Source organism: Lactuca saligna, chromosome 1 (genome assembly GCF_052625555.1).
Source record: "Lactuca saligna cultivar CGN05327 chromosome 1, ASM5262555v1, whole genome shotgun sequence".
NCBI classification, from domain to species: domain Eukaryota; kingdom Viridiplantae; phylum Streptophyta; class Magnoliopsida; order Asterales; family Asteraceae; genus Lactuca; species Lactuca saligna.
In genome coordinates, this window is record NC_136417.1 from 25,525,738 (window position 1) to 25,545,642 (window position 19,905).

Sequence of the window (19,905 nt, forward strand, 5' to 3'; positions counted from 1 at the left end):
ACACATTAATTATAAGAAATATTACCATAATTAAATATAAAATTCATTAATAATCTCTATAATTAATGCATTTCACATTTAATTATGGTAATAATTGTGATTAAGTAATACTTTTTATATATGCCCTTAGGGCACATATTGGAAAATCCCAAGTGAAAATTATGATGTGTAAACATTTAATTATGAAAGAATTGATTATTACCTAATTTGTAGTTGTACTTTTTTTGGTATGGTTATTGAAATTTAATTTAATGATTCTACATAACATAAATAAACTCGCATAAAATATGGAATTTACTTTTAAATTTAAGAAAATTGAAAGCACAAGAAAATACCAAGTGGAAAAATCAAAAATCAAAAAATTCTACAAAATGACATGTATCAAACTAAATGAGAACATGACATTTGGCAAAAACATTTTCATTTATTAGGTAGATTATTTTCATTTTCAATACTGATTCTCAAAAGTATAATTTGAAGTTTCTAATATTTTTCGTGTAAAATCCTAAAATTTACAAGTATTTTTATCGAAAATTCAACACGATCAACTTAACGTAAATTTAGCATTAATCCAAATAAAAATGTGAATAAAACATCAATAATCATCCACCATAATTTTAAAATATATATATGTAACTAATGCACAAACTTCCAACAAATATTACATCTAAACCTTAACATGTATTACTAACATCATCATCAAATGTTCAATATTCAACCTGCTATAAATACTCTTAAATTACAAATCTAAGACTTTAACAAACCACATCACCATTAAAATATTAAATTAAGAGTTTCGATCATAATTTCAACAATTTACTAGCACCGTATCCGTTCAAAGCGGAAGTGAAGAATAGTTTTCTTTCGACGGATTTTTTTTATTCAACGGCGACCAATAATTTTTTTCTACCGATAATTTCTTTTGAAAACATATATAATATGATATATGGGGTAGGTTGGAGCAGGTGACGTGAAATAGTGTTTTCATCGTTCTTTTTTACATTGAATTTCTTATATGGTTTATTGGTTGTACATTGCCTTTAATTATTATTTTTTATGAAACATTTAAAAAACAAACTTTTGGTCATAAAGATAAGTACAAGATCATACTTCACTTAATTTTGATCATAAACGTAGGTACAAGATCATACCTCTAATGATGGTGTTAGATTCTACAAAAGTATTGTTAATGTTTTGCTTTTAATAGCTATTGCCTCGTCTTGGCAAAGAAAAGTGTACATTCAAAAACACGTGATGATTATATGGGGTGAAAACACAAGTCATTTCTTGTTTAATTATTCAATCAAACTTGACTTGACTTACAGTAAAGTACAAATCAAGTATAGATGATACATACATAGAGAGAGAGAGATGGGTGCTTGCCGCTTGGACCAAGCACCATGTCTTACGGGTCTCTCTAATTTTGTTTCAGTTGAATTTTTCGTCTTTTAGCCGAAACTTACACCACTTCTTGCATACATCTATTTGCCATACAATTACTTTTAAAGCTTAAACTCCTTTACATATGTAAGAAAATATCACTTTCTCCAATGAAACAGCATACTAAAATACTTGTGCATTTTCCAAAAATGATTAATTGCATTGAAGTGCAAGTATCATCTTTCAAATTTCATATCATTAAACTACATGTTTCATATCTTTAAGATTTTACTTTAGGCGGGGAGGGACGCGGGAAACATCCCGCAAGAAGGAACACCACACTGGCGTTGTGGGAAAGGTGGTGCGGGGAGGAGGGTAGGGGTGGGGCTGCCGCGTTCTCACTCTTCCTCCGATTTGGTGATTAATTTTTTTTTTTATTCCAACTACATAACGTCAGTGGTGAGTCTAGAATAGAAACGTACGTGGTTCACTATTTAAATAAATCAATATATAGAAATAAAATAGTATATATATATATATATATATATATATATATATATATATATATATATATATATATATATATATATATGGTGAGGTTCAATACACAACCATAATTAACTGAGGAACCAATCTTTTTTTCAACTTTTAGAACTTACTTTAAAAAAAAAAAAAAAAAACATTTTCGTGCTGCCGGGATTAATCGAGTATATGGTCTTGTGAGTTTCCTCCATCAGAAGATCTCTTATTCCTCCCGTTTTAGGTACCCAAATCCTATCTTAGAATACTTTCAGTCCTTAACTGTTTGTATCGAACACTAACGTTTTGCCCAAACGTTCTTTCTTTCGTTCATTTTTCTCTAAAGCTTCTTCCTGAACTTTTTTGATGTTTTCTACAATCGTTGAGACAACTTCGATTCTTAATGCTCTTGGCCTTTTCTTTTCAAGGCTCACTTTTCTATTTAAAGCGGTAGCTACAACATTTGTTTTACCATGGTGGTAAAGTATTTCACAGTCGTAGTCCTTAAGCAACTTTAGCCAGCGTCGTTGCCGCATATTCAATTTCGTCTGATTAAAGAGATACTAAAGACTCTTATGATCAGTGAAAAGTTTGCACTTTGTGCCATAAAGATAATGCCTCCATATCTTTAGTGCGAATACTACCGCTGCCAACTCCAAATCATGAGTGGGATAGTTCTTTTCATGTTCTTTCAATTGTCTCGATGCATATGCTATCACCTTATCCATATGGGTCAGAACACAACCTAACCCAACTCCATATGCATCACTATAAACTGCGAAGTCTTCAACTCCTTCGGGTAAAGAAAGAATCGGTGCTTCACACAACTTCTTCATTTGCTTCTCAAATGATTCCTTATGCTTCTCACTCCAAGTATAAGTATCTCATTTGTGGGTCAAAGCTGTCAATGGAGCAGTTATCGAGAAAAACCTTGAATAAATCTTTGGTAATATCCGGATAATCCCAGAAAGCTTCAGATCTCCATGGGACTTTTTGGTTGTTGCCACTTTATTATAGCTTCAATCTTAGTTGGGTCAACCATAATCCCTTATTGGTTAACCACATGACCCAAAAATTGGACTTCTTGAATCCAAAAATCACATTTGGAGAACTTTGCATACAACTTCTCCTTTTTCAGAACTTCTAACAAAAATGGCAGACCCGGTCCCTCCATTCACAATCTCTTCAATTTAAATCCAAAATTTACCCTTTAGCCCCTTCTCCCACAAATCCTTTCATAGTAAGTCCAAGAAAATTACCAATCATACCCTGACTTCTGAAATCCTTTTCGAATTAAATCCATACTTTACCATAAAGCCCTCGACCCTCAAAATTCTTTACAAACTAAACTAAAATTTACATTTTAACCCCCAAACTCTCAATTATGACTTTTTCACTGTAAAGACCCAAAATTCAAGACCAAAAATTTCTTTTAATAAAACATTACTTTAAGCAAAGTCATCATTCCAAAACATAATTAGAGTATTAATTTTCAAAACACATGTTCATTATTAGAGTAAACATTCCCAGGCTGTCTAATTTATGGTGTGTGTCATGCGGTCACCCCGAGCTCTTCCCTCCGCTACTGGAAGTACCTGAAACCAAAACTAAAAACCGTAAGCACGAAGCTTAGTGAGTTCCCCACCCTACCACATACCATGCATAATCACATACTGCACATACAGGGCCACGCCCGCTATCTTGGGCCTCGCCCCCTGCCTCGGGCCTTGCCCGCTACAACGGCCCCGCCGCTCCAGGCCCCGCCTGGCTTCAAGCCCCGCTCGGATACAGATCTGTTTCATTTACGCATCGCCTGTCACAGGGCCTCGCCCGCCAAAAAAATAATAACACATAAACATATCACAACACATAAGCTAAACTCATACGAATGATCATGTCCTAAGGCCTCGCCTGCCCTAGGTCTCGCCCCTGTCCTGCTACTGATGAGTCATGGAACCCCGTCCACGCTCCTACTGGTTGTGAGATACGGGTCCAGCCCACTCTCACTCCTTCACTAACTTGGGCCTCGCCCCTGTTATGCTACTAATGAGACGTGGAACCCCATCCACACTCTGCTATTGGTGAGATACGGGACCTCGCCCATACTCACCTCCCTACCAGGCACATACATGTATCAACCAGACAACAAGTAAAAACTATCATATAAACAAATCCTTGGGCACCCGCCCGCTTATAATGGACCTCGTCCGGAATATCATGCTAGCATACTGTGCCTAGGGCTAACCCCCGAGTCTTTTACTCATAACTACATGGGCCGGTATTGTGGCCTTAGACCCATTCACACAAAGGGAAACTCACCTGCACTGGCTGAACTTGCTGATGATCTCACTAGCTGCTGCCCGGCAACTCACTGAACTCCTGCTCCCCTTGCTCCCCGAACTACCAATATCAGAGCAACACTGAGTCTAACTGACCCCCGAGAGACAACCAAGTCAACTCTGGTCAAAGTCAAAGTCCTGGTCAAGGTCATCCTCCCAGGTCAACCCTACTCGCCGAGTCAACCTATTGACTCGCCGAGTTCATATATTCAGAGTCCTTCCATTCGCGTCTCGACTCGCCGAGTCAGTCCATGACTCACCGAGTCTACCGATTTCTGAGTCCTGACCTGTCCAACTCACCGAGTCTCCACCCGACTCACTAATTCGAGTCTCAACTCGAAGGGTTTGGGGTTTCGCAACCTGACTCGCCGAGTCCAAGAACAGACTCGCCAAGTACAAGGCAATCTTCATCTGACTCGACGAGCTGTTCATCCCACTTGTCGAGTTGCTCCTGCTATTCATGCTACTCACCGAGTCCACTCAAAGGACTCGTCGAGTCCATTCAGATCTCCTTACATGCAGAGGACTTTTGAGTCATGCATGGACTCCAAACTGTAGATCTACCCTTCCCAAGCCTATTCCTCGCTTAAATTTGCAAACTTTACGTGTAGAGAAGGAGATCTAGGCAAAAGATACCATAAACTAGGGTTTAAGGCAAAGAGGCTCCATAATCAACTCAAGGGCTGACACTTTATGCTTCTCAAGAAAGGAAAGTACACACCACCATATATATTAAAGTTTCCAAAATGTTTACATAATTGTATTCATTACATGTTCAAAAGTTAAATACATAAACATCATTCCAAAAGAAGTAATTAACGCCAGCGCGTTAATCCCAAAAGTTGATTCCCAACCTGCTTAGCGATTTCCTGAGAATACAAGTTATTTCAAAGAAAAAGTGTCAACAATTAAGTTGGTGAGTCCATAAGTAATTTAGAAAAATTGGATGCCATTCCAAAATGGGTGTATGTTTTCCAGTAAATGTAGCATTTCAAAATGTAAAGAGTTGTGATTTGTTGTGTTGAAAATGAATGCATTAGATCCAGAGAGTCTCATATTTTCCCTAATGGTTGAGATACGATTTGTTGTGTTTTCCAAGAAAAACCCTTATATTCTTATAAAAATATGTAATGCATATAAATATTCGTGTTATAAGTTGTAAATGATTGCACCGGGAAAATCCCTTATTTTCCTATTAGTTGTTTGGTTTGTATGCAGGAAAAACCCTTATTTTCCTCACACAAAATGGCAGTCTCTAAGACCGAAAATTGCAAGAAACCGACGTTTCTCGTAAGTTGTGTCATAGTTTTATATATAATAAAACTACGCGAAGATCGAACCGGTTGGATGAAGAATAGTTTTAATAGCTACTCGTTCATCAAAACTGAATATCATAATAATTGTATATCCGATGAGTTTTATAACCATACTAAACATAATATGTCTGTAACGACGTTCTTCAGGCGTCGCAGTGCTATGACAACTGTCACCCCAAAAGACGGACTGTAGCTAACAGTCAGGGCGCGGGATCATGACTTCCCGTATAGATCTATACACATTTGACACGTTCTCGTCGCGGGAGATTCTGGTTATAAACAGGACTTACTGCAGTACTTTCTAATAAAGAAAAGTAACGTTTGAAGATGTACACGGCTCATGGATTCTCAATTAAGTTGATATTAAAGTGATAGTTTTGTATGCAAAGTTTATCCCTTTTCACAATGTTTGATAAAGCAAAATCATAAGTTTTTAGAATGTATAAAAAGATTTAACAATGAAAGACCATTATATACTTCGTATAAGTCTAATGCACACAAAGTAAGACAAGAGTTTTCCATAATAGTAATGAGTTCCAAGTGGTTTATTTGATAACACAAGTGAAGTGAAACTTTATAAAATACACGATAATAATCGTATGTTTACTTGTATTCCCCCCCTAAAAGAGTATAAAAGCATTTAAAAATGTATTTAAAGTGTGTTTGAAAGGGGTATGAACTCACTTGATTGATTGAAGAAAGCGTGACGAAAACCGAGCAGAACTTCTACTCGAGAAAGCGGATCTCTCAGGAAATCTCGGGAGTCTCGGGAGTGTAAAACTTTCTTCCCACCTTGGATATGAAAACCGGGCCTTTGGGATGATTCCGAGGGTTGAAATGCAGAGCTTCGACGCGAGAAAGGAAGGAAATTAGCAATTTTGGCCGGCACCCTCGCATGCTATTTATAGGGGTCTGAGGGGGTTGCGTTACGCGGGGCGTACTTAGAGTACGCGCTGCGTACTCGTGCGTCATGCATGAGCGCATCCTCGGTCGAAACATTGGAGCGACGTGGACGAACCGGAGCCTAGCATCCGAGTACGCTCGGCGTGCGACGGTACGCTGGGCGTACGAGGGGTCGGACCGGTGACTCCTCCTTCGGATAATACCGGGATTTAATTTAATTTATATTTAAATTAATTAACAAACTTCAAAAATTCATATCTTTCTCATACGAACTCCGTTTTCAACGTTCTTTATATCCACGCGAAGGTGAGACTACGATCTACAACTTTCGTTTAGACTCCGTCGGCTAGTTTTGACTTTATTTTTAATATTATATTTTTAATAGGTCGGGACAGGAAAAGTCCGTTAAAGTTCCATAACTTCTTCATCCGACGTCCGTTTTCGTCAGACTTTTTACCGTTGCGCTAGAATTGTTGATCCCTTTGATTCTCATTTAGGTTGTTTTGGCCAAAAGTCTCTCGATCTCTATTTCGAGTTTTTAGCTGTCTACTGCTATATCTGCAACTTAGAAAAATCACAACTTCCTCATACGAAGTCAGATTCGGACGTTCTTTTTATGTACGGTTACGGTTTGACGATATCTATGACTTTCATTTAGACACCTAAGGTCAAAAAGTGTTTTGTTGAAACTTTGCGTTTTTACGTAACTTCGTATTGCTGGTTTTTGTCGGGAAACTTAGAATGGTCATAACTTCTTCGTTATAACTCGGATTTTAGTGTTCTTTATATGTATAAAAACCTTGTTACAATATCTACCACTTAGTATACTTAATTACGGTTTTATAAAATTTTAAATTTTGACCTGAATTTTGTTGTTGTTACATTATCCCCCCGTTAGAGAGAATTTCGTCCCGAAATTCGCATTTTGACTGGGACTCCAATACTTGCAGGCAGGCATTAGTGCTTATGGTCCATTTGTTCCTCTTGTTCCTTTATGAATCTAGATCCTAATGTGTGTGTTTCAGCGGACCTTCATTACTCCACCTATCACTTCGACCGATCGGGATCGTGCGGTTTTGGGTTTATTTACTTATGTTCTTCTAAATGTTAGCATATTCACTCGATGAATTAGGGCAGCTATGTTTTGAAATTCATGGTTGGATTCACTGCTAGTTTCTGAGCTTGGATTTGACTTGTTGTAAGCGTGGTATTTCTAAATGATCTGTTGGGGGATACTACGGGAAAGTTATAATGATTCCTCACATGAGTACTTCGGGGTTTTGAAAGTAGAAACCATACCAGGTTCGTCAATCATAGTCTCAGGTATATGAGCCGTATATAATTAGGCTTGAAACTGTGGGTCTTTGGATTGAACTTGACGTACTACACGTGTGGTACTTCGGGGTGGTTTGTTGAATTTTTCTTCGAAAAGGATGAGAAACAATAAGTGCTCTATGCACGAGTACTTTGGTATTCTAGAATGAAGGCTTTGCTAGAAAGAGAATTTCGGAGGAAGGGATGTACGTATGAAGCTGTTTTTGTGAGGATCAAATTGAATCAAGTCATATGATAATGTCAGAATCATAAGGAAACTTAAAGACATTAGATTTGAACGTAAGATGTTTATAGACAAAACATAACCGTGCAACCATCAACAGAGTTACAGCACTTTAGAGTACTATAAGACTATTGATGCGAATAAGGTATACTACAAAAGGTAAGTATACGCAGTACGAGCATCCCTATACCGACGGGATCCCGCAAGAGGTAAGACTCTAGTTGCACTAGTTTTAAACATGTTTTAAAAAGACATACATAATACTGACGATTGGAAGTGAACGTATACTATAGTAGGTTCCTTCGTTGCTTCTTTCCATTCTGAGGTCAAACTCATCCGGATTCGCCGTCATCCTTCTCTGTTGGACAGTCCCATTACGCCGCATAGATAGCATATTCGAGAGATTTCGACATTGGTGTTTGAGGTAATGTGTTGGGTCCGAGTCCGGCAGCAATTTGTAGTATGTCCGTTCTTGTTGCATTTAAAGCAGTGTAACGGACGACAACTACCTAGATGATGGAAACCGCACTTATTGCATTCCGGTAGGTTTCCAGCATACTGCCTAGCTGGTGTAGGGACAATTGGGATACCAGAAGGGATGGTAGTAGGATGTACAGATGTCGTGGCTGCGAAGGTTGCCACATGTTGTCGTCTTTTGCTCATCCCTTGGGGTGATTTTCCTTTAGCTTTAGCCCAAAGCTTTCGTTTGTTATTCTTGGTCTTGGGATGGGAGGTTTTGTGGTAATTTGTTGCCCGTCGAGGTATTTGATTGTTACTTGGATTGGAGCTATTGTTAACAATCCCGCTAACATTCGCGTTGTTAGCGTTAAGGTGGGTCAGAACAGCTGATACGGCAGCCGAGACTGCAGCTTGAAAGGTAGCTGCATCAATCTGAAGAGTTGGTGTTTGGTTGATGGGTTGATCGTTTTTCTTTGGCGACATGATTCTGATAAGGAAATAACAAGAAGAACTATAAGTTTTAATGATTCGAAAGTCGCGCATTAGTGTTCTGTTATATCAGAAGTTTGGTTTACCCCTGAATAGGGTTTTGAGTTCGACTTATAAGGAGAGTAGATAAACACATGAATTGGAGAGGTATGCAAAGGGTTTAATAAAGGAGATACATCATATTATAAAACATGGTGCATTACATTTTGCAGTTAGGAAAATTTGACCTATCTAAAGGTCTCCGATTACGAGGTTAAGAAAAGCAAGGACTTTATCCGAGGTCTTATGCTATGACAAAATTTTGAAAGTCAGACAAGTATTATTTGTTACGTGATCTGGCTACATGGGTCTTAGATTATGCCAACTGACGCTCCATCTCGGGCATACGTTGTCCATGTCTTGCCTGGCGTGCCCGAAGTTCTATCACTTCGGTTTGAGTTGCCGCTAGCTCTCTCTGCAACGCTTCATTTCGATTTACGATTCTCTCGTGAGCTAATCCTAACTGTCGGATGCGAACTGTGTTGACTCCAGTGTTCGCATCATTTTTCTCAGTTCGATGGATGGTCGTCCGTCCTTGTTCATCAATGCGGGAAATCCGACAAACCAATATAGGAAGGGCTCTGTCTGCTGAGCCTCCCTCGCTTAGGTTGTAGAAGCTTCGGTCTCCGTTGAATGTAAGGGGTTGATCCTGTTCGCGGCTCCACCTGTTTAGGTTAGTTTCCCCAAAGGGGCGTCGAGCAATGAAATTCCGGTCGAGGATTAGGATTTTGAATTGGAGCCGTTAAGGGTAGGTTATTGTTCTTTGGATCTGAGTCTGATTCTTCTTGCATTCCTTCTTTAGGATCATTCTCTATCCCTTCTCCATTACCATGGTTGGGGTAGTAGGGGTCACCGGGGTGATGGAATCCAGCCATTTGAGTCTATACGAGAATAGGGTTAAGAATGGACTATAAGCTAAAGCACATGGAATTTACTCTTAAGTTTAATGGTTGAAGGCACTCGAATACTCCCTTAGTATTCTTTAATGATATGCTTTTGGTAAGTTTTAAAATTTGTTGTCCATTACAGACACTCCTTGGCATATGTTTAGTCGGCTCTTGGACAAATATAGTTGATCAGGCTATATCCTTCCCAGTTCCGATTACATGTCCCAAGGCATACCTGCACTGCACAACTTATATATAATACTTCAATGTTGTTTTAATTATGATACTGACCATGTTATTGATATGAAATGAATGCATGCCTACTTTACAAAAACTAAACAAAATTTAATTTTTAAAAGTATGACTCTTACTCAGAGTGTTTTTGCCCAGTTGAGTTTATAGTTGTATATTAAAAAGAAATGGTTTTGATATACTTAATTCCCTATAAACAATGCTCTGATACCAATCTGTCACACCCCCAAACCAGAACGGCGGAAACGTTCGGGGGCGGAGGACGTCATATCCAGTATCATAACAATTCATAGAAAGGAAAGTACACACCACCATATATATTAAAGTTTCCAAAATGTTTACATAATTGTATTCATTACATGTTCAAAAGTTAAATACATAAACATCATTCCAAAAGAAGTAATTAACGCCAGCGCGTTAATCCCAAAAGTTGATTCCCAACCTGCTTAGCGATTTCCTGAGAATACAAGTTATTTCAAAGAAAAAGTGTCAACAATTAAGTTGGTGAGTCCATAAGTAATTTAGAAAAATTGGATGCCATTCCAAAATGGGTGTATGTTTTCCAGTAAATGTAGCATTTCAAAATGTAAAGAGTTGTGATTTGTTGTGTTGAAAATGAATGCATTAGATCCAGAGAATCCCATATTTTCCCTAATGGTTGAGATACGATTTGTTGTGTTTTCCAAGAAAAACCCTTATATTCTTATAAAAATATGTAATGCATATAAATATTCGTGTTATAAGTTGTAAATGATTGCACCGGGAAAATCCCTTATTTTCCTATTAGTTGTTTGGTTTGTATGCAGGAAAAACCCTTATTTTCCTCACACAAAATGGCAGTCTCTAAGACCGAAAATTGCAAGAAACCGACGTTTCTCGTAAGTTGTGTCATAGTTTTATATATAATAAAACTACGCGAAGATCGAACCGGTTGGATGAAGAATAGTTTTAATAGCTACTCGTTCATCAAAACTGAATATCATAATAATTGTATATCCGATGAGTTTTATAACCATACTAAACATAATATGCCTGTAACGACGTTCTTCAGGCGTCGCAGTGCTATGACAACTGTCACCCCAAAAGACGGACTGTAGCTAACAGTCAGGGCGCGGGATCATGACTTCCCGTATAGATCTATACACATTTGACATGTTCTCGTCGCGGGAGATTCTGGTTATAAACAGGACTTACTGCAGTACTTTCTAATAAAGAAAAGTAACGTTTGAAGATGTACACGGCTCATGGATTCTCAATTAAGTTGATATTAAAGTGATAGTTTTGTATGCAAAGTTTATCCCTTTTCACAATGTTTGATAAAGCAAAATCATAAGTTTTTAGAATGTATAAAAAGATTTAACAATGAAAGACCATTATATACTTCGTATAAGTCTAATGCACACAAAGTAAGACAAGAGTTTTCCATAATAGTAATGAGTTCCAAGTGGTTTATTTGATAACACAAGTGAAGTGAAACTTTATAAAATACACGATAATAATCGTATGTTTACTTGTATTCCCCCCCTAAAAGAGTATAAAAGCATTTAAAAATGTATTTAAAGTGTGTTTGAAAGGGGTATGAACTCACTTGATTGATTGAAGAAAGCGTGACGAAAACCGAGCAGAACTTCTACTCGAGAAAGCGGATCTCTCGAGATTCTCGGGAAATCTCGGGAGTCTCGGGAGTGTAAAACTTTCTTCCCACCTTGGATATGAAAACCGGGCCTTTGGGATGATTCCGAGGGTTGAAACGCAGAGCTTCGACGCGAGAAAGGAAGGAAATTAGCAATTTTGGCCGGCACCCTCGCATGCTATTTATAGGGGTCTGAGGGGGTTGCGTTACGCGGGGCGTACTTAGAGTACGCGCTGCGTACTCGTGCGTCATGCATGAGCGCATCCTCGGTCGAAACATTGGAGCGACGTGGACGAACCGGAGCCTAGCATCCGAGTACGCTGGGCGTACGACGGTACGCTGGGCGTACGAGGGGTCGGACCGGTGACTCCTCCTTCGGATAATATCGGGATTTAATTTAATTTATATTTAAATTAATTAACAAACTTCAAAAATTCATATCTTTCTCATACGAACTCCGTTTTCGACGTTCTTTATATCCACGCGAAGGTGAGACTACGATCTACAACTTTCGTTTAGACTCCGTCGGCTAGTTTTGACTTTATTTTTAATATTATATTTTTAATAGGTCGGGACAGGAAAAGTCCGTTAAAGTTCCATAACTTCTTCATCCGACGTCCGTTTTCGTCAGACTTTTTACCGTTGCGCTAGAATTGTTGATCCCTTTGATTCTCATTTAGGTTGTTTTGGCCAAAAGTCTCTCGATCTCTATTTCGAGTTTTTAGCTGTCTACTGCTATATCTGCAACTTAGAAAAATCACAACTTCCTCATACGAAGTCAGATTCGGACGTTCTTTTTATGTACGGTTACGGTTTGACGATATCTATGACTTTCATTTAGACACCTAAGGTCAAAAAGTGTTTTGTTGAAACTTTGCATTTTTACGTAACTTCGTATTGCCGGTTTTTGTCGGGAAACTTAGAATGGTCATAACTTCTTCGTTATAACTCGGATTTTAGTGTTCTTTATATGTATAAAAACCTTGTTACAATATCTACCACTTAGTATACTTAATTACGGTTTTATAAAATTTTAAATTTTGACCTGAATTTTGCTGTTGTTACATTTAAAAAGTGAAGGTGGGTTGCACCTGATCCCACATCGGCTGGGAAGGAGAACTAAGCATTCCTTATAAGGGGTGTTGATACCTTCTCTATCACAACGTGTTTTAAAGCCGTGAGGGCAGCAGATCACATAAGAACTCAGCAGTTAAGCGTGCTCGGGCGGGAGTAGTACCGGGATGGGTGACCCCCTGGGAAGTCCTCGTGCCGAGTGGCCCAAAGCGGACAATATTGTGATACGTGCCAGAGGGGGGTGTTATAAATGGTATCAGAGCTAGGGCACGGGTCGATGTGTTCGACAGGGACGTCGAACCCTATAATGGGGGGTGAAGGTGGGTTGCACCTGATCCCACATCGGCTGGGAAGGAGAACTAAGCATTCCTTATAAGGGGTGTTGATACCTTCTCTATCACAACGCGTTTTAAAGCCGTGAGGGCAGCAGATCCCATAAGAACTCTGCAGTTAAGCGTGCTCAGGCGGGAGTAGTACCGGGATGGGTGACCCCCTGGGAAGTCCTCGTGCCGAGTGGCCCAAAGCGGACAATATTGTGATACGTGCCAGAGGGGGGTGTTACCCAAGGTCTTGCTAAATTATTCCGCATTTAGGGCTATTATTCATTTATTAATTTTTATCTTTCTATTTAATTAATAAATAGAATGGTACAATCTCAACCTCATCATACCATGTCGACATATACATAACAAATAACAAATATCCATCAACAAATAATCATATAACTAGTCATCAGACAAACATGCAGATGTACATACCACTACAACATAGCAACATCATATATATCATGATACATATGTAACAGTTCACTACAACATAGTTACATCCTCTATAATGGGATACATAATCTAGTGGGCCGAAATTGGTGCCTTTGACCCATAAAAGTATAGTGAGGAAAAACTCATCTGAATCGAAGAACTCTGAAACACTGCGATACGATCCATTTTTTGCACTGCTTGCACTTGAGAACCCACTAACACTAGAACTAGATAAAATCTCAATCAATAGTCCAAAATCCTCAAGTTTGACCCAAATTCAAACTTGATCAAAAGTCAATGGTCAACGGAAATCAACAATAGTCAAAGTCCAAGGCAACTAAGTACTCCCAGCGTACTCCACGTATGTCCAGCGTACGTGATTCTAGGCCAATACGTGCAGCGTACTCTCAGGTATGCCTAGTGTATATATGACCAAGATAATTCCTTTCTTTAGTGCTTAATCCCTTAAGACCTTTTGTCCAGAGCTCAGATCTAGACTCAAAACATCGACTTAAGTCATAAAGTTTCCAACTTTATGACTTTCCATGGCTAGAAAAGGTCCAAAAGCTAAAACCCTAACTTATTTATCCATTAAGACATCTTAACTCTTTCATGGAAAGGATGGGAGGACCAATATCATCTCTTTATGGTTCCTAATAGCTCCATAATGGATAAAGATTCCAACTTTATCCATTAGAATGGTCCAAGCAACCAAGATCTAGTATTTTAAGTTTCAACGGGACCAAAATTGCATCTTTCTTATTTAATCTATTAAGTCCGAGTTTCCAACCTTTACATTTGAATCAAAATGATATTTAGATGGATAAAGTTTCCAACTTTATCCATAAAAAGGTCATAAACTTTCAAGATTTAAACTTTATGCACTAAAGTGATCAAAAACTAATAACATCCAAAACTAGCTAGATCTAACAAATACATCATCAAGATTCAAACTTTATACCTCTAGAAGAAAAATCAAGGTGAACAAGGTCTGGATCTACAAACTCCAATGCAACCAACACTTCTCCAATGAGCTCCTTCTTCTCCAATTTGCACCAAGAATGCTCAAAAGCACTTAAAAAGACCTTCTTTTGCTCACAAGGCTCAAATAGGGTTAGGGTTTCAATGGAGGATGTTGGAGAGGTGGAGTCTGAGAATAGAAAGGGTTTGGGGAAGTTGAGGAGCTTAAATAGGGCTTAAAATCCTCAAAATTAGGGTTTGGTGTTGGTCGCGTACGCCCAACATACTTCTGGTACACCAAGCATACAAGATTAAATCTTGCGATCATTCCTGCCTAGTACGCCCAACGTACACCCTGTGCGTACTAAGCTAAACCTAAAACCCTCCTAACTTCTAACAGCCATAACTTCTTCATTTCAACTCTTTTTTTTTTTTTTTACAATCTTTATATCCACGGAAAGGTATTGAAGAGCCCCCACAATATTATCTAAATATCTTGGACTAAAAACTTCTCGAACAAAAATCCATATTTCATGCAAGAATACGCCCTATGACTTTTCCCTTTCTACCCTTCGACACAAAATACAATTCATGATTAAATCTCTTAACCATCATTTCCTCCTCCCACAAGGACTAAACTTTACCTACTTAAGGCCAAGAGCCTTTACACAATCGACTTCCAGCCCACGAGCCTGAAATAAGAAATAACAGGAAACATGATGTTACATGGTAAGTAGTTGTATGTGCCTAGTGGGAGTTTGGTAGAGTCAATAATCTTGGGTCTAGACCTTGAGGTCGGGCTCTAACTTCCATTCGTAGGCTTCAAAATCGAGGGGTTGTGGTTGATTCTTTTATCAGAAGCAGAATTGGAAATGAGATTGCCAAAAAGTTATAGAAATACATATGGCATGGTAAGATTTTGGCGACTAGATTCCCAAGATTGTTTGAGCTTGAGTTGGATAAGGATTGTTTTGTTGTGGATAGAAGGGCTAATGGTGTTTGGTATTGGTCTTGGAGAGATCATATACACAAGGGTGAAGAATTGGTCCAATTTTCGGCTATGTTGGAAAGTATTCAAGCAGGTGGGTATGGGATATGGGTACTGATACGGATTTGTCTTTCATAGTAGGAGACATTAGGATATAATGTGGTTTCGCCTTCGTTGGGATTGGAAACTAGATGGAATGATTTTGTTCCTAGAAAGTAAATATTATGATATGGCGTGTATTGTTGGATAGAATTCCAACTCCGATTAATTTAGCTAACAAAAACTTGGAAGTCACTTCAGTTGTATGTCCAATTTGTCAACTTGAAGCGGAGCAACTTGAACATCTTTTTCTTAGGTGTAAAGTAGCAGCTAGAACTTTGAATGTTATTTTTTGTTGGCTCGAGATTGTTCGTTCGGATTTTGATGTTGTTCATGAGTTATTTAGCTTCATTGATAACGGCTCGTTGAATTCAAAGAAGAGAACAGTTGCTGATGTGATTGTTTGTACTACTCCTTGGTCTATTTGGATATTTCAAAATAACATGGTGTTTGGAACATAAAAGATTAGAAGAAATGAGGTTATTGGTTCTATAAAAGAATTTTCTTTCTTGTATTCAAATAGGAAGAGTAGATGTTCGATAGTGTGGGTTAATTATTGTAATTTTTTTCTAGCTTCTTGCTAGTTTTGTTTATATTATATATGGTTGGTTGTTTAAAAAAAATCTATACATTTAAGAATAAAATGTGTGTTTATGGGAAATTACAGCATTGCTCATCTATGTCGATAATATAACTCTTTCAGTTTGTGCAACTTCCGTAAAAAAAAAAAAAAAAAAAAAAAAGAAAAAAAAAAAAAAATCAGAAAGACATGTTAAAGACAGCAAGCATATGCATACAATAAATTTGAATGTAGGTAGCTATAGCTTTATAGTTTCTGGTGAAGTTTATTTTTGTTATAGTATTTAACATGTTTTAATGGAGAATCAATATCATGAATACATGTTTCTGAATGACAATGAGTAGATATTCGTTTATCATGTGTGGTTGCACATGCAGTTTTAAAGTAATCAGTCGTCCTGTCCAGTATCTTATTAGCACATGTAATAATCATGCATGCACTTTTCAGACCATGTACCTGTCAATTCTGTGATATTTTTGGAGAGATTAAGAGCATATAAAAAAGTAGCGTCATGCACCCGATTCAAACTTATCTATTAGTATTATCATACATAATGAAAAAAAAAAAGCACACATCGAGACTCAATAAAAGATTTATTCACAATTTCACATGATTAAACAAAAGAAAAACAAACCCAACAGCAACTCAGTCAAACATCAGCACACAAAATCAAATACAAATACGTAGGTAATGTATTAGTGTGAAATATTACGATATTGCCCTCAGAAGTCCCTATCAGGGAAGAGGTGAGGGGCAACCATAGACCAGATGAACAAACCGGCAGTTGCCCAGGAGGTTATGATCCGGACCCACACAGACGGCCACCCGACATCCACCAACCGCCCGCTCTCCCCAACCGAGGTTGACCAGCCAGTGAGCAGCATTGCTGAGTACATGCTGGCAAGAGAAAAGATGATGTGGAAGAATGAATAGGAATACGTAACAGGCTTAGCAACATTCTCTTTCTCTTCATGCTCATCTCTTTTGTCTAATGGCAACAAAGGTTTCTCCCCACCTGAACATGAAATATCATATGATTAGAAAATATAAAAAAAAATGATTTAAATCGAGAAAGTTTAGTTTTAGTTTAGATTACCAGCACGAGGGGAGGAAGGAGGGGAAAGGAGAGTTGTAGAGGACCCAGCACGCACAGCAGAGTAAACCACAGAGAGCACAGTTGTGAGCAGCCCAACAGTAAGTGTCCCAGTGCTCACTGCTTTTGAATGCTTGTGAAGACCATTACACGCATAATCCCTTGGTTCACTTGCAAGTCCACTGTAGCAAAGATACGTGCAATACAAAGATATAACCGATGCTGGCAGAATGCTTCCACTTACCTATCATTAATAATTCAAATCAACACAACTTCTATCTATAATAATAAAACATAGTAGAAATGAAATAGCTAGAGGCTTACTGTTGGATGCAGAGTGATAATGGCAAACACAAAGACAAGAATGAGGGTCATGACAATAAAGAACGTATTGAGCCCACATTCCTGTCCAGATGGGGTAAACAAATAGAAGAGAAGTCCAGAGAAGGAGAATGTTGCTACGTAACACACGAGTGAAACCACAAGCAAGGCTGTATACCTGCATCCATCACATGGTTTATAACAAAAATAATGTTGTATATATAAATATTAAAGAAGGATTGAATTTAAGTTGTTTGTGAAAGGTGAAAACAAATAGAACAAACCAGAACTGTTCATCGTATCCAACCCATGTGTCATTCCAGCTATGAACAAAGTCCAACAGGAGCACAACTTGTACAAGGAGAAATAACCCTGACCCAAATTTTGATGTTGACTCTGCAGCAAACACAAATGATGTAAAAGTTTGACTTGTTGAAATGAATAAATTGAGAAAGGAAAATTTGGCTTACCATAAAAGCTAACGATCTCATTTGGGAGGAAAAACATGAAGATTACCAAAAGACACCAGCAAATGACTTTCATCATCCATCCACCATGGTGTAAACTGTCTCGTGGGTCTTTCTGATTCTTCACCCCGACCATTAAAAGAGAAAGAATTGAGAAAAACAAGAAGTTCCCCAAACTAACTCTCAAAACAGCATCAGTCTCAAACCATTCCCTATCTGGTGTTTGGTGAAAATGATTAATCCCTGCATCAAATATATTATAGCACAAACAACATTATATATATAATATATGTTTTTAGTAAAGATTGGAAGGAATCAAGGAAAGGATCTTAGACTTACATGGAATCTTCTCCATAAGTGGTGCAGCAACTTCTCTTAGAATCCAAGCAACAATGAGAGAAAGAGCAAAGAGACCACAGTAAGCAATACGAGCAGACCTACGGCTAATCCCTGACACAACAGTCTGGCATGCATTGCATGCGCATGCTGCACAGCAGGAGGCAAGGCATGAAGCTGCCCACATCTTTCTTTTACTCTTCTATCACTAATCAATATTCACTGAACCTGATAATTTGATACTTGTTAGAGGCCTTAGCAATAATCAACAAACAAGATAGAGTAACACTTAGGTGAGTGGAATTCAAATGAAAATATGGCAAGCTTACTCGCAAAGAAACAAGCTTAGTATATTGTAAATCTAAGACTAGAGCAGCTCAATGATGCACATGTATGTATAATTATACACAGATGCATGAGGTGGCATACATCATGATGATTAAAAAAGAGTGACATCAAGTCATCAAGTTAAAGAAGGGGAAAACGAAGCTCTCTTATTCTGGGGACATGGCCATAGATAGGAGGTAGTGGAGTAGTACATATACGAGTTGCTTATATATTTTTGTGTGTATGTAGCTACTTATGTATTTCATTTTATTTATAACTATTAGTACTATATCTAGTTTTAGTATTTGCAATCGCATAATCTTTTTGACTCACTTGTGTCTGGAAGCAGCTAATCTATAGAGGAAGAATGTCTACATCCAACCTACCCTTTACCCTACAACCTTATGGGAACTAGATATTATTGTTGTTTGTTGTTCAAGTTAAATAACAGTAAATGGAAATCCAGGCATTAGGAATTTGATGACAGTTATTATGCCCTAACTAGCAAACAAGCAAAAACTCAAATAATAAGAAGCAAACACGACCATAATTGTAATTCCCCAAACCCTAACCTAAAACATAAGCAGTTCACTGATGCAAAAATCTAAATATAGAACAAATTTCTCTCTATTCTGATCAACGATCGATATTCACCGAACCCCATAATTCAGCATCAAATCATCGAACACAGTATCAAAAAACATAAAACAGTATCAAACAACTCGTGGACTTTGAAAATTGGTGAAGACTTTGATACCTTTTGTTTGAAATAGAACGAGTATGATACGATAAATTGCGAAAGCCAAAACCCTAAGATATCAACAAATTTCAACAGAACGCACAATTTTAATTAGATGATTCGGTGTTACCTATTGCGATTGAACGAAGAACAATGATGATTGTGAAGACGATCCGATGAGAATAACGCGAAGAGAGGATAACTTTGACAAGGGCTTTGAGTCTTGAGGAATGTTTTTAACGAACGCACTCGGCTGTTACGTTAGCAACAAAATATAAGGAGGAGGATCAGAGGGGGTGAAACGGTAGGTACTTGAAACTCAGAGCGTCGATTTGTAAAACATTTTGTAAAACTATAAACAAAACTTCATAAATGGTACCTATGGTTTT

General features: G+C 38.0%; 1 protein-coding gene across 1 annotated transcript; it reads right to left on the minus strand.

Annotated features, from left to right (window-relative positions):
• Positions 1–16,787: 16,787 nt before the first annotated feature.
• Positions 16,788–19,789, minus strand: LOC145029477 (Serinc-domain containing serine and sphingolipid biosynthesis protein). Its single transcript, XM_078977999.1, has 7 exons — positions 19,647–19,789; positions 18,454–18,678; positions 18,118–18,357; positions 17,932–18,043; positions 17,651–17,825; positions 17,330–17,570; positions 16,788–17,248 (listed from the first exon to the last, which is right to left on the minus strand). The coding sequence occupies exons 2-7, from the start codon at positions 18,635–18,637 to the stop codon at positions 16,956–16,958; spliced, it is 1,245 nt and encodes a 414-aa protein (XP_078834125.1). The 5' UTR covers positions 18,638–18,678; positions 19,647–19,789; the 3' UTR covers positions 16,788–16,955.
• Positions 19,790–19,905: the final 116 nt, after the last annotated feature.

Coding starts and splice junctions, on each gene's coding strand:
- LOC145029477 (XM_078977999.1), bottom strand. CDS start 18,637: ATGTGGGCAGCTTCATGCCTTGCCTCCTGCTGTGCAGCATGCGCATGC. Junction 17,826..17,931: donor GGATACGATGAACAGTTCTG/GTTTGTTCTATT, acceptor TGATGGATGCAG/GTATACAGCCTTGCTTGTGG. Junction 17,571..17,650: donor TTATCACTCTGCATCCAACA/GTAAGCCTCTAG, acceptor TATTAATGATAG/GTAAGTGGAAGCATTCTGCC.